General features: G+C 41.0%; 1 protein-coding gene across 1 annotated transcript in view; it reads right to left on the reverse strand.

The window, feature by feature from the left end:
* Positions 1-11,893, reverse strand: part of eml2 (EMAP like 2) — a 31,197-nt gene extending 19,304 nt beyond the window's left edge. The window contains exons 1-3 of the mRNA XM_073489230.1: positions 11,734-11,893; positions 743-973; positions 527-644 (exon numbers count right to left, since the gene is read on the reverse strand). Of these exons, the coding sequence (XP_073345331.1) occupies positions 527-644; positions 743-973; positions 11,734-11,806 (422 nt within the window). The 5' untranslated portion in view covers positions 11,807-11,893. The remainder of the gene's footprint in view (positions 1-526; positions 645-742; positions 974-11,733) is intronic.
* Positions 11,894-14,699: the final 2,806 nt, after the last annotated feature.

Below are 14,699 nucleotides of genomic sequence, written 5' to 3' on the forward strand. Positions count from 1 at the left end.
CTCCCTGAGGCCACTGCTAAAAATAAAGTTACACTCCTAGTAAATTTCCCTGGTTAGATGGGGGTCTCATAAATGAAACGAGGGGTGACGGATAAGAACAAATTAACTGTGAAAGAATGGAGACGGTGGAACACAACTTAGGATGAAACAGCAAAAAATTCACTGGACTGTTCCTCTTCTTAGCAAAATGACTCTCGCCGATAATATGAGGCCAAATTGCTTTTGTTGACCTAACAAGTGAAGCATTTACAAACTCTGATGTGCAGCCTGTTGTGAAGTCAAACTGCTGCACCTGGGTAGAGCCATGCAGTGTAGACTAGACAGCCAAACATGTCGTCACTCGTATTAAAAAATGTGAAATTACTGGTTATCCTATCAGTCCGTGATAAGCATGTAATATCGCTTAGTGGTATCGGCTGAAAATGAGCTGCATCCCTGACTTTAAGCCTTGCACTTCTCTTCTGAGATAAAAAAAAAAAAATACACATGTGTGTGAGTCTCTCTTTTTCGTTAGTGTCTTGTATACCTCTTAATGGACTGTAGCACCTCTTTCTTCGGAGAGGAAGGGGATGAGAGGAGGCGTTTCTGTTGAACGTAGCCGTTACTCAGAGGTCTGGAGGGAAGAGCCTGCAGGAGCTGACGCACTGAAAGGTAACAAATTATTATTAGCTTCAGCAAAAGAGGAAATGACAGATTTGGGGTGCAGGACTTTGGCTGCCTTTCAGCTGGTTGCCTTACTTACCTTTAGTAGGTGGTGCTGAAGCTGTGGTGGCCAGAGGTCTCCTCCCCGCAGCATGGCCGCCTCCTGGCTGCGTCCCCAGGCTCTGCTCCTCGCAGTAGCCTAGTCGGCGCAGGGCGTCAGCCAGAGCTGATTTCAGCAGCTGGATCTCATCCTCCTGCAGCTGCAGCTTCTGCTCCAGGTGGGACACCCGGTCCTCCATGTCCATGTTACTGCTGGCTGACACCGTGTCATCTGGACAGGAGGAGAGAGGGTTTAGTTAAGATTTTAGTCACTGGGACATGAGGCGTCGTGACAATATATTACCTCTATTCTGTATCAATAAGAAGACTCTGTGGTGACTACTACAACTTAGTGCCTGTGCACAGTCCAGTATACATCACACACAGGCAGTTCTGAAGTCCTCTGAGTCTTAGGTTCAACTAAATTACATCCCCGAGTAGTCAAGTATAACACGGATAAAAGTAAGTTACTGTAGTACTTTACTCAAAAACGTATCACATGCAGCTTTAAACATCACACACAATACACACAAAAAATACATCGCAGTTCAGCCCACAATGTTTGACAAATATTGGTAGATACACATCAGAGGGAGTGAATAAAGTGAGAAAATTATTAATAATTATTAATATAATATATACTGGATAATTTGAACATCTGGACTCAGTTATTTGTATGTAAACAAACCCGGCTCCTTCGGGCGACTGTTATGGATATCTTCCACTGCTGCTGCCGCCGCTCTGTGAATAAAATGGTTTTGAGTTTCACACGAAACTTGACTGGTTTAAATAATTCAGACTCCGTGTGTTAGTGTGAGTCAGAGAGTAGGAGAAGGAAAACAACACCAGATAGCAGGTTGTGTGGTTGTTGTGTGTGGACAGCATGGGAGAGGAGGAAAAAAGAAAGAGGGATGGAGACCGAGAAGCGAAGCCTTGTCCTCTTCATTACGTCCTCCTGCATTGAGACTTAAAGGTGTCCTGTGGAGTCTTTAACCACCTGTTGTACTTTGATGAGGAGTTCCCTGTTTTGTTTTTACACCAGTCCTGCCAGAGGGCAGTGATGCAAATGTGAGAGAAAGAATAGGATTGTTAGCTGATGTCACATGGATGTAAATGATGCAGGGTTTTTGCATTTATGTTTTATGAGAAGAAATATATCCAACATGTTTGTTTGGCCTTGAGGACACACACACAGTGTTTTAGTGAGAAACACTGATTGTAAGCATAAATATTTACAAGAAGACCACAACAGAAAACAGACATGAAATAATTAGTAGTCCAACTCGTGCACAGACAGAGTGCGTGCTCACACTTTTAGCTTTGCAGCTTAGGTTTCTGCTTAAAAAATGGTGTAAATAACATATTTTCAAATCAATTTGGGATCTTGGGGCTTTCAGAGACAAGTATCGCAGCATTTAAACAAGTCTCCAGCCACTTCAGTTGTTTAGGTGAATGATGCAATGCTGTTTTACTGTGAAGTTCAAGAAATATTTTGCAGACTGTGAAACTTTCCCTCTACATGGGGGTTGAATTGACAATGACTGAATTTTCATGTTTGGGTGAATTGTTCCTTTTAATCTGCTAAACATCAGCATGTTGTCATTGTCATTGTGCAGAGCCACTAGCATGGCTGCAGGCTCCTGTTGAAAAGCATTAAAAACTCTCCATAATAGAAAAAGCTGACTGCAATCAGTTTTGTTGAACTGGTGCATTTCAACCAGCGAAATGTGCTTTTTATTAGTAATTTATAATATATAAGCAAATGAGCTGCTGTTGATTTCAGCCCCCTCACATCCCTCCATCCTCTGCCTTCAGTCCTCTCATCTTGAACTCTTTCCAGCCTAATCGTCCACCATCCTCCCACCCACCACAGTTTCATCACCGGAGGCTGACTAGATTATAGCAGGCAAACTGCCCAGTGTGGATTATTAATCTGTGGTCTAACAGATTACAACCTGATAGAGTCAAAAGCAAATTTCTGGTTGAACAGAACATCTCGACTCTTCATGCAGCGCCCTAAATTCTGAACCCCGTCTCTTCTCTGTCATGAATCCAGCTCTCTTAATCCTTCACTCAAAAAAGAGACGTGATTACAGCTTTTATATATTACAGCAACGAGAGATATGTTATCTTCTACCTGAGCTTTGAAAATCAACCCTGGCAGTGTGCAGTTGTTGCAGTTTTTTTCTAGCCTTGAATATGATACTAATAAATTAAAAAATTAATAATATAAAATTATATACTTTGTAAGTTAGGTGCTGCTTCCTTTTTTTAATAAAAAAGGTCACAGTCATCATGTGTACACTACTCAAAGCAATGATTAAACTAAACGAAAGCTGCACTTGAAAAAGGGATTTTTCGGGCCACACTACTTCTGCACAAGCCAATACAGGACTCCCAGCATGCATCAGTTCAGCGCTGTAAGCTGAGCCGGGGGACACAGGGAGCACTGTTACTGTTACTGTATCACATCTTGCAGTCAAATGAGACAGGAAGGTGCCACGGGGAAAACAATTGTCAAATTTACATACAGAAGCGAAGCTCAGGAGAGATTTGCATGGCAGATGCTGCTGATGAAACAGCAGCATGTCAGATAGATTAACTCAAGCCTTCATCACCGTTTCTCTTCTTATATTTCTCAAACTTTCTGCTAATTTATCTGATGTAGTAGAACCAGACAGTTGTGTAATCTACCACTAAAACTGGAGCTTGTGCTCCTCTGACCACAGGCTTCAACTGACTCAAACTTTCTAAAACTGAGAAAAAAACACTTATTTTCATTAACTCTGCTTTTTACAGACATTAATCACTTATTCAATCTTGGCATTGTATCCCAAAGTTTCTGTCACAATTTAAAAGATGGGTTTTTAAAACAGCTGCCAGTTTCTAAAACCCCTTCACTTGTCTTCATTATGGTCCAAATGCAGTTTCAGAGTCAATGACCCATTTGAAAATTAAAAGTCAGAGAATCAAATTAATTATGGAAAGCGTTAAAGTATTCTTTCCAAGGATGTTTTCTTTGGTATAAGCATACAGATAAAGTGATGTCTCACGTCATGAGTGGTGCTATTACACAAACTAAATCTCCTCTTATTGTCTTGTTAGCTATGTTAGAAAAACATGTTAGTGGTATATGTGTGATGCGAAACAAACAGAGGATTAATGCAAATAATGAAAACAAACTGAATGAGTGAGCAAGAAAGAGAGAAACAAACAAACTTAATTAACTGAAGGAGGAGAGGACAGACTGTCGGTGGGAGGAGGTAGAGAGTGAAAGGAACAGAGTGAGACAGAAATAGGGTGAGAAGAAGGATTAATGTTTAACTATACACAGAAATAATCGTGTTTATCTAAACTGCTGGGACAATTAGGTTCACTGATATCGAACCAGGAAGTGAAAGTGAGAGGGAACCAGGACAGAGATCACATTAAAGAACCTGTAAGAGACAATTTTACTATCCAAAAAGATAAAGACGGATACACTGCATGTTTATTAAACTGCATACATACTGTACATAGTGAGGTAGGGTTGGGTTGATGAACGCTGACAGCCATCGACTTCTAATCCCAGACCATCGTAACATTGTGATTCAAAAGGCTCCCCACCAGAGAGCACAATTAAGAGGCATGTCCCCTCAGAGTTGCCGTAGGGCGAGAGTTGTTGTTGTTTGTGATATGTGGGGAGAGGAAATGAAAAGAAATATGTTGCTGCTCAGTGCAATAACATTACGTCTCCATGTCCCGTTTATTATTTTCTTATGACACCAGCTCAGTTAGGAGAACCCAAGACACTCGGTTAAATTTGTGGCAGCAGTGTTTCTTTTCCCGCGGGCCGCTGTTTCTCTCACTCATGCTGTTTACACACAGTTTTCTTAGCTTCCTTGGCTAGTAGGCCAACGTTGTTTTATGCATACAAGGCTGAACAAAGTTAAGTTACAGACATGTGGCGCAAAGACGAGGACGCTTTTAAACCGGCACAGGGATGTATGTCGGAGGTAACGAGGGATAGTTTCCTGTGCAGGGTGACAATTGGAGATTCATGTCAGAGCAACGTGGGAACAGTGGCGGCTACAGTGGTGAGCTAATACACAACTGCTGCCTTACAACGACACTGAGGAGACACACTGCCTCAAACTCTTAAACAACAACGTCATCGTCCATCCCGATGTTTCACTGTATATATGCCAATACATATGCAAATTCGGCAGATATCGCCGGCCCTATAGTGAGGCAGTTATCTCTACTACTACTACTATATCTTTCAAGGTGCATCATGAGTCGGGCTGAACAATCTGAAAATAACAATAATAAATATTATATAATAACAATTACAAACAGTTTTTGTGGAAATGGTAGTTTTTAGATTTCATTTTCACTGAAAAAATACAAATATGATGACGATGAGATGTTTGCTGGATCTGAACCCACTCAATGTTCCTGTATGTCTGTAGAAAACGATTCACAGGCCGGAGCATCTCTGCAGCACCACAGTGCTTCACTAATAATGGTATGTTGTTGTTATTGTGAGATAATTTGAGTGCTTTGAGTTGATTACAGAGCTGCAATGATTACTTGCTTAGTTGTCATCTATTCAATCCATCGTGATAGTAGATTTATTGGCTTGAGTAATTCTTTGAGAATAAAAAGTCACAATACTCTGATTCCAGCTTCTTAAATGTGAATATTTTCTGGCTTCTTTCTTCCTCTGTGACAGTAAACTGAACATCTTTGAGTTGTGGACAAAACAAGACATTTGAGAATGTCACCTTGGGCTTTGGGGAACACTGATCAACATTTTTAATTTTTAATCTATTAATCAATTAAAAATAATTAGTTGCAGCCCTAGCCTACACAGTTAACACATTTTAACACTGCCGAAGAAGCCTGTAGCTCTGTTAGGACTGTACGACTTTACTGTATAGTCGACCAGTCGGCTATGAAAACCACTAGTCTACACTGTGCATCACTGAAGACTACTTGTTCAACTGTGGTTTTAACACAGTGCTGTGGCGCTGTGGGTAGATGTTGACAAGTCCTGATTGTCACCTTCACTAACTGGCAGTACCACAAATGAGAGGATTGTCTCTCGGTCCAGGAACCAGATTACCCAGCAGTGATCGAGCTAACACCCAGCTCACATGGATGTCCTCTCTCTTTAAACATAACTTATGAAAACATGAGATATAAACTTGAGAACTATGCTAACATTTAGCATGTTACTGAGGAGAAGAGCGAGAGAGAATAAGGATGCATAACAAGTGGGGAGAGAAAAGAAAGAGAAAGAGCAAACAGATGGAGAGATGAGCAGAGTTCACCTTTGTCTCCTCTCCTGTCAGGACACCTGTTAAAAAACACTGCAGAGCCGGCTACTTTTCAATTCGCCCTTGAATTCTCAGACACACACACACACACACACCAACAACGGTTACACCTCAGCATTATTCAATTACTTTCCCTATAAACCTCATCTATTTGATATTCAGCAGGCGACACACATTGTTTTACAAGCTCTCCCTCTCAGCCATCCCAGCACAGACAGACATGACTTTAGTGTTACTTAAAAACCAGGTGATACAGACACATGGCTGCTATCATGACACAGAGAAGAGACAGAAAGGGAGGAGGGATGGATGGAGAGGGGGAAGAAGCCCGTGAGGAGTTGGAGGGAAAGGAGTAAAAGGGAGAATGAAGGGAGACAGATGGAGAGATATGGATGATGAAATGCAGAGGGGGTGGGCTGAGTGGGAGAGAGATGGTGAGATGGATAATGGGAGGTCGGCGCAGGGCAACAAGAAAACTGAAGGCTGCTCAAATATTCATGGTGCAGTGAAGTGATGATGATGAAGGTGGAGCTCGTCTCACCTACCTGCCATCATGCTCCTGCCAATCAACCCCAGTGTCAGTCCACGGAGCAAACACTCACTCAGGTTGTCCACTTGCTCTCACTCTTCCTCCCCCACAGGCTTCCTGGACTCCGACTCCCTCCCTCCCCTCTCTGTCTACGACCGGTGCTCGATCTCTCTCTCTCTCTCTTTTACACACACACACACACACACACTGTCTCACACACACATTCACAAACTCTCCTCTCCCGTCCCATCCTCCATCTCGCTTCCTGGACCACTCCCTCTTCCTCCGATCATCCCTCCCCCTTCTCTCCCTCCTCCTCCTTTCTCTTCTTCTACTCCTTCATTTCCATCCCCAACCCCTCCTCCTCCTCCTCCTCCTGCCTCGTTAGCTATAGACAGAGAAGGATGGAGGCAGAAGGGGTGGAGCATGGCTCAGGGCCACACACACACACTGCACCAGCATCAGCATCTGTACAGCCAGGCACCACCAGGAAGAGATGCTGCAGAGCCGGACTCCAGGATCAATGACACACACACAAACAAACACACACACACCACACACACACACACACACACACACACGCACCACACACACACACACACACAACACACACACACACACACACACACACACACACACACACACACACACACACACACACAATAAAGGTGACGCAGCACTCGTGACCATCATGCTCTCACTGTACGATTGCATAGAAGTATAACTCAGCGGACCAGCTGTCGCGGTACAACATGTTCTGGTCTCTCATGTATAAATGTGAAAACTTGCCAAACCAATTATGCCTGATTTTTGTGATTTATATGAGAAGTCTGGAGATATTCTATATTTTTCTTGCCAAAGCCTAATACATACATATATTATTACTCTGTGCTCCATTGTTGTCTATTAAAAACACATAAATGAGGCAGAGTGATGACTGGATGTCATGTTCCTCCTCCATTACCGCTGTAGTTTATTATGAGTCAGTCACACCGTCCTGCTGCCAGGTATACTCACTACAGCACCGATGTGTATTAATCCACAACTGAAAATAGTCCCCAACTAATGCACTATTCACTCAGATTTAAAGGGTAACACCACCAATTTTACACATTAAAGTGAGTTTACAGGTCTTACAGGGGAGTAATACATGTAATCTGATATATTGCCCCCAGTAATGTCACTCAGTGGCTGGGTTGCATTCTGGGTAATGTAGGTAGGAAGAAGAATGCGAGGGTAAAAAGGCATTAGTTTGTTTTGTTTTTAAACTGTCCATTATGAGTCCAACAGTGTCATAGAAGTGCAGTATATGCCTACATTACCCACAATGCAACTTGGAGGCAATTTATCAGAATACATGCAGCTTCCTCTGGAGCCACAAAAGGCTTTATACTAGTTTTTTCACATATGCAGTGGTACTCCCCCAAACCTGTAAACACACTTTAATGTGTACGAGCGGTGGAGTTTAACTTTCAGTAACTCCTGCAAAAAGCTGCTGGAGACATAAAAGGCTCATTCTGAGGTAAGGAAATGCATTGATCCTTGACTTCAGGTGATTAAGCATTAATGAAAATATAATTATGAAGGTTGCATCACATTTCTGTTCCTAAGTCCCACTACATTCAACACACTGGACGTCTAAGATCCTGTTGGATGAACTGAAAATAGGCAGTTAGATCCTCCTCTATTTCTGACAGTTTAACATTTTGGAGAAACGAGATTTCTATCCGACTAAAGAAAAACAATCAGCTAAGAGATTTTTTTCTCTGGGTACAGTAAATGCCAATAAAGTTGGTAAATCACACGTCTGTGCAGCATTAAATGAATAACAGCTCCTGTTGCTGTAACACTGCGCACACTTCTTCAGTCATTTCATCTCAATCTACAGCTGAGAGAACATTCTGTACTCTGCACGCCTCGCACACTCCCAGACTACATCTATGATACTGTTACACAGTAAATGTAGTCCTGATGTAATTCCTGATTGTAGAGCTGCACTATACGTTCAGGGCACTCCAACGAAGCTGAATCATCAAGACAAATCCCAGCCTCCTTGCACAAATCAAATTCTGGATGTGAGCACAGTGAGAAGTATACATCTCCACGCCCTGCTGGTGACTAAATTAAATCTGGGTGAAATATAAAACTGCACAGAGAACGCTGGAAACACCGACAACAGCTGAACATCTTTCAAACCTCCTGCAGACCACAGGACTGAGAAGAGAGCAGTTCACTGTGGTGTAATGATGTGACTGTGGGCACTCAGTTACCCCTTACTGCCATTTGGGGCTGCTGGTGTGCTTTTACACAGTGCAGACTCATTTAACTTAAATGACTGAGTATTAGCTTAGTGTTTGGTTTCATAGTGTACAGCCTCTTATTTAATTATTCATCATATGTCTCTGTGCTGATGACAATTTAAAGACTGAACAAAAGAAAGTATAAAGGGACAATAATATATAATAGACTTTTGATGAGGAGGAAATAGAAAAGAAATCCTTTGCGTTTGTTTAATGCAGCCTGGAGTCCCAGACGGGCAGTTAATTATATTGTCCAGAAGATCTACCCCACACCTGAGAACAATAAAACTTTACAAACTTCAAAAGGCACAATACAAACTGCTTTTGGCTCAAGATGTGAGCAGGTGGCCGAGGAAGGTGGACCTGTCGAAGATCTCTGGTTACCACGAGAGGACAGATGGCAGAGGAGGAACGACGAACGTACACAACAAAAAAAGGAAGAAAGAAGTGGGTTGATTGAAACTCACTTGACAGATGCTGCGCTGCTGCGATTACCAACACATCCAGACTCAACATGGCCGACAAGATGATACACGTCTTCTCTGATATACTGTCATTATTCTCCACTCCACCTGCGTCTCACCTGCTGCAGCACAGCAGTGAAACATCACACTTTCCCTCCCGACTTCATGATATTCTCAGGTTGTGTTCACACACACACACACACACAAAAACACACACACACAGGCCTATTTTCAGCATCAATTTCAGCACCTACGATGTCAAGTGTGAAAGATGTCCCAAGACCATTTGTTTCTTCCTGACACTGATTCTGAAAAAAATAAAAAAATGTACACACACACACACACACACACACACACACACACACACACACACACACACATATATATATATATATATATATATATATATATATATATATATATATATATATATATACACATTTTTTTTTTAAATAAATACCTTACAAGGGATCGGATCGGTACATCAACATCCCAAAAATGGGATTTACTCATACTCATAATCTTTATGGCACAGTAATGGGAGGGAGGTGGTCTAGTGGCGCAGGGGGAGTCACAGATCCAGAGAGTTCAACCTCTGATCTCTGAGTGGAGGAAGCAAGAAAAAAGACATTTTTTTCTTTCCTTTTGTGCTTCAGTTTTCAGTTCACACTCTGTAAATGTCAGCAAACACATTCAGGCTTATTTTCCTACACTGGACCTTCCCTGAGATCCAACTTACCTTAAACCTAATCTCAGTTCTACATGAACCCTGAACCCAAACTCTTGCAGATATAAACGGGGATAAAACATTTGCCTCATGTTTCTGTCACTACAGGAACATTTGGTGCTCAGAAATACAGAAACACACACCTCACTAATCTACCCGTTTGTCCCAGAGGCTTCAGAGTGACTGAACTGGAACCAGTCGTCTATCTGCAACTGTAATTTAAAGCAGAAATGTGTCGTCACACTGGACCAGATACAAAAGACAAAAGCGCCCAGGTTAGGCAGCTGATCCCTCGCGGCAGGACCAGCTGTCACTCACCAAGCTCCTTCTGCAGCTGATATTATTTATTTTATATATTCATTTTGTTTTATTCTATCGCCTGTGTGAAGCTCCTGTATGCAGAACCTGAGCTTTGCCTTTCAGTTTATATTAAATCTTTATATTTTGGACCTGACACTCACCCAACGTTTCAAATTATGGCACATGCTACATGTTGGATAACAAACTTCACAGCTCCGATCAGACTCCCATGACCCCTTGCTGTCTCTGCACCTGCCGCTCAATATGGCTGTCTGTGAAGTTTAGCAGACTGCAGGGACACAGTGTCAGTCCGCAGACTGTTCTCTTGGATAACACTAGTAGCTTACATGCATTTAACTGACCTCTTCATGATATATCTGAATGCCATCTATCTGTTTGAAACAGCTGGAAGAACCTCCACTTCCTTCCTTGTTCAGAGGACAGAGACACATTTTAATCACCAGGCACAATCCCCCATTGTCACCACAGATATGATATGGCCCGGCAGCAGCAGCAGGAGGATATTTGCATTATATTTGTAAAGCAGGATGTGACAGATACAGAGATACGAGGATATTGAAACAGCCAAATGATCATCACGTATTCAAATGCAGAAAATGGATCACGTAAATATAACGAGCTTCTCATTTGTGATACATTGATATATTTCACATGATGCTTGAAATATTTCACGAGACAGGAAATGACTGTGTCTGATTCAAATGTTACCTGGACTGTATTACAACTCATTTCTACAATAGCATCAATGCAAAGTGTGGGAAAAGCACGAGGAAATACAAAAAAAGGGTTTTCTTCTTCTACACTGCTGGACTGTGACTACACTGAATACATAAAAATGGATATATCCGCCATGCAAGTCCCATTTAAACACATTCAGAACAGTCTATGTATAATATATTTAAAACATAAACTAGACACTCGCCAACATGACTAAAACATATGAGGTTAGTGTGATATTTATATCAGAATTTAATTAATATCCTTAACATATTTTCTGCTTTCAAGAGGAAATAAACCTCTAAAAATCTTGAACATAATCAATGAAGAGGAGCAGAATATCTGAGATGATCAGATGAAACTGTCATGTCATGATGTTCATGAAGCCTCTGATGCATCCAATCAGGTTAATGTGCGCAGTCACAGGACATAAACAGCTGAGGATATTTCCCTCCAGTACATTTCCAGTGAATGAATGAATGAATGAATGAATGGTATTGTCAACACGTTTAAGGTGAATTTGTGCATATTTCCAAACAGATTTCAGGGCGTACACCAAACTCCATTCAAAATACGAGTTATTTAGTGTGTTGCTGTGAATGGAGCAGCTCACCGTTGTTGCAGTACTGTAGCAGCAGGTTGGTGCTGTCATACAGGCTCCCACACGAAGCGATCCTCTCCGACATCCTCCCTCCTTCTCTTCTTACTGCTCCCTTCTTTCTCTCCAGCTCTTCCTCCTCTCAGTCGGCTCCTTTGTCCTCCTTTCACCCCTCTCCGTCTCTTCTTCACGCCGTCACCCCTTCTTCTCTCCCCCACATTCACATTCACATTCACATTCACAGACACACACCTGTACCTGCCTCAGCTCCCCCTCTATTCTCCCGCTCCAGCTTCACCGCCGGCTCCAAGCTGCACCCTATCAAACTAAAGGCACTTCCGCTTCACGCTTTCTAAGTAGGCTAATAGTCACATCCGACGGCACCAGACACTTTCCTACTGACTGTTAGGCTCCATTGTTTGAAGAGGAGTCTTTATTTAGTCAATCACAATGTCTTGTTGTTCTCTACATGTCCTCTGCTCTTACATTAAGAATGATATCTTATAATTATCTCTTTTCTCAGTTAATCTCTACATATGCATGAATAAAAAAAGATGTAACGCATTTTCAAATATGCAGCTTGATCCATATATGTATAGGTGTGGACATGTATAGATGAATATGTTAACATAGTTTTTGACTTTGCTTTGTTTTTGTTGTTTTTCTTTTAAAACGTTTTGTTCTGTTCGTTTTGCTTTTTCTATCAGTGAGTGTATGAAGTATAAAAAGGGAAACACATGCGTGTAAACACAAGAGACCCCCTCTGGCTGTACTGACATTTGAACTAAATGCAATAAAAGTGTTGTTTTTTAAAATAAATAAATAAATAAAATAATTATATCTTCACATAATATATAAAAGAAAACATGCCGATTTTAACATGACGGATTGTTTTGTTCGTGGCTCTCAGCTCAGTTTACTGTTGTGCAGTTTTTTTTGTTTTTGTTTTCTGAGGTTGGTAAATTATAACAACTCAAAAGTAAGAGTCACACACTTTACTGTAGTTTGCATCAAATTCATGTCTTAATAAATAACCTAATTTTAATCATTGCACTGTGTTATATTTCAAACTGTTCATTCTGGCTTTCCAGCAGTATTTATGCCAATTACCTGAAAATAAAAATAAAAAGATGATAACGTGTGCTTTTATTTTGAAGCAGGCACCACCAGTCTTTCCGGTGATGGTCCATTTGAATCTCGTTGTCTTGACGACACATCCTCGCCTACCGCTGTTACTATAGCAACAGCCTCTCGGCACGCTCCGGCTCGTGCTCATTGGAGGCGGCAGAGACACGCAGCTGAACGACGCGTGTGTGTGTGTGTGTGTGTGTGTGTGTGTGTGTGTGTGTGTGTGTGTGTGTGTGTGTGTGTGTGCGTGCGTGCGTGCGTGCGTTGCAGAAACAGGAAGTTGTGGAGTCGGTTGTAAACACGCGTCTGACTGAAGCTCGACTTTCTGCAGAGAAACGTGATGCGGTGTCAGAGCCGCTCCTCCATTATTCATCGGGACGCGGTGAGCTAATGTGGCGCACGTGCACGTAATTGATGCCAAAGACTGTTTAGGCAAAGCGAGAGGTTAAACCGCCTCCGCTGAGGCTGACAGTCATACAGAAAAGTTGAGAGAAGTCACATGTAGATTGATGTAAAAAAACAACAACTATTTGATCTGTCGCTAATTGCAAAGTCACTTGGGTTTATTTTGAAGGTATTGACAGGAAGTTCTACCATGTTATCGTATCTGACTTGACGTTTCGCCTTGATGTAGTTCCTCACTGTGGCCACTGGAGGGCAGTGAAAACTCGTGTTTCTCAACACGCTCATGTTTTTAATTTTTATTTCTGCTAATTTTCTCTCACTTTGTGTCCGTCTGCTGATCTTCAGTGAGATAAATGTAGTATTTATTAAAATACATCATGTGGTGCTGGAATTAATCATTTTTAAATCATCAAGTCTTTATTGTTAGTAGAAAAGATAGGAGCGCTAACATAAACAACTAACAAACTAATGTATTCCCATATTTACATCAAATAATAATAATAATTATTATAATGATAGCGCATATTTCTGTTTATCCCACGGAGAATGAAGAGCTGTTGACCTCTAGATAACAATTATAACAATTATCAATAATAATTTAATGGTAATATATGTTAATTCATGTGTTTGTTTCAATCTGGTTTCTTAGATTTATTTTGAAAGTATTGACAGGAAGTTCTACCATGTTATCGTGTCTGACTTGACAGTTCACCCTGCTGTAGTTCCTCACTGTGGCCACTGGAGGGCAGTGAAAACTCGTTTTTCTCAACACGCTCATGTTTTTCTTTTAAGTATCTGTCAATTTTCTCACTTGTGTCTGTCCCTGCTTATCTTCAGTGAGATAAATGTAGAATTTATTAAAATACATTATGTGGGGCTGGAATTAATCATTTTTAAATAATCAAGTCTTTATTATTAGTAGAAAATATACTAGCACTGGAGAATGTAGCGCTGTTGACCACTAAATAACAACTAATCTATTTAAATTAATTTGTTTTTAACCTGGTAATTTAGATTTATGTAGAAAGTATTGACTGTAAGTGTAGCTATTATTTCATTATACCTAATTTGACATGTTGCCTCAATGTAGTTCCTCACTGTGGCCACTGGAGGTCAGTGAAAACTCATGTTTCTAAACACGTGCATGTTTTAATTTTAGTATATGTTAATATCCTCTTATTGTATGTCCATCTCTGCTTATATTCAGTGAGTTAAATGTAGTATTTATTGGAATACATTACATGGTGCAGGATTTCCTTTTTTTTAATTTATTTTTTTTATCACCAAGCGTTTTTTAGTAGAAAAGATAGGAGCACTAACATAAACACCTTACAAACTAATGTATTCCCATATTTACATCTAAATGATAATAAAAAATATTATAATGATAACACATATTTCTGTTTATCCCGCTGGAGAATGAGGAGCTGTTGACCTTTAGATAACAA

The sequence above is a fragment of the Pagrus major genome, chromosome 2, assembly GCF_040436345.1.
Source record: "Pagrus major chromosome 2, Pma_NU_1.0".
NCBI lineage: Eukaryota > Metazoa > Chordata > Actinopteri > Spariformes > Sparidae > Pagrus > Pagrus major.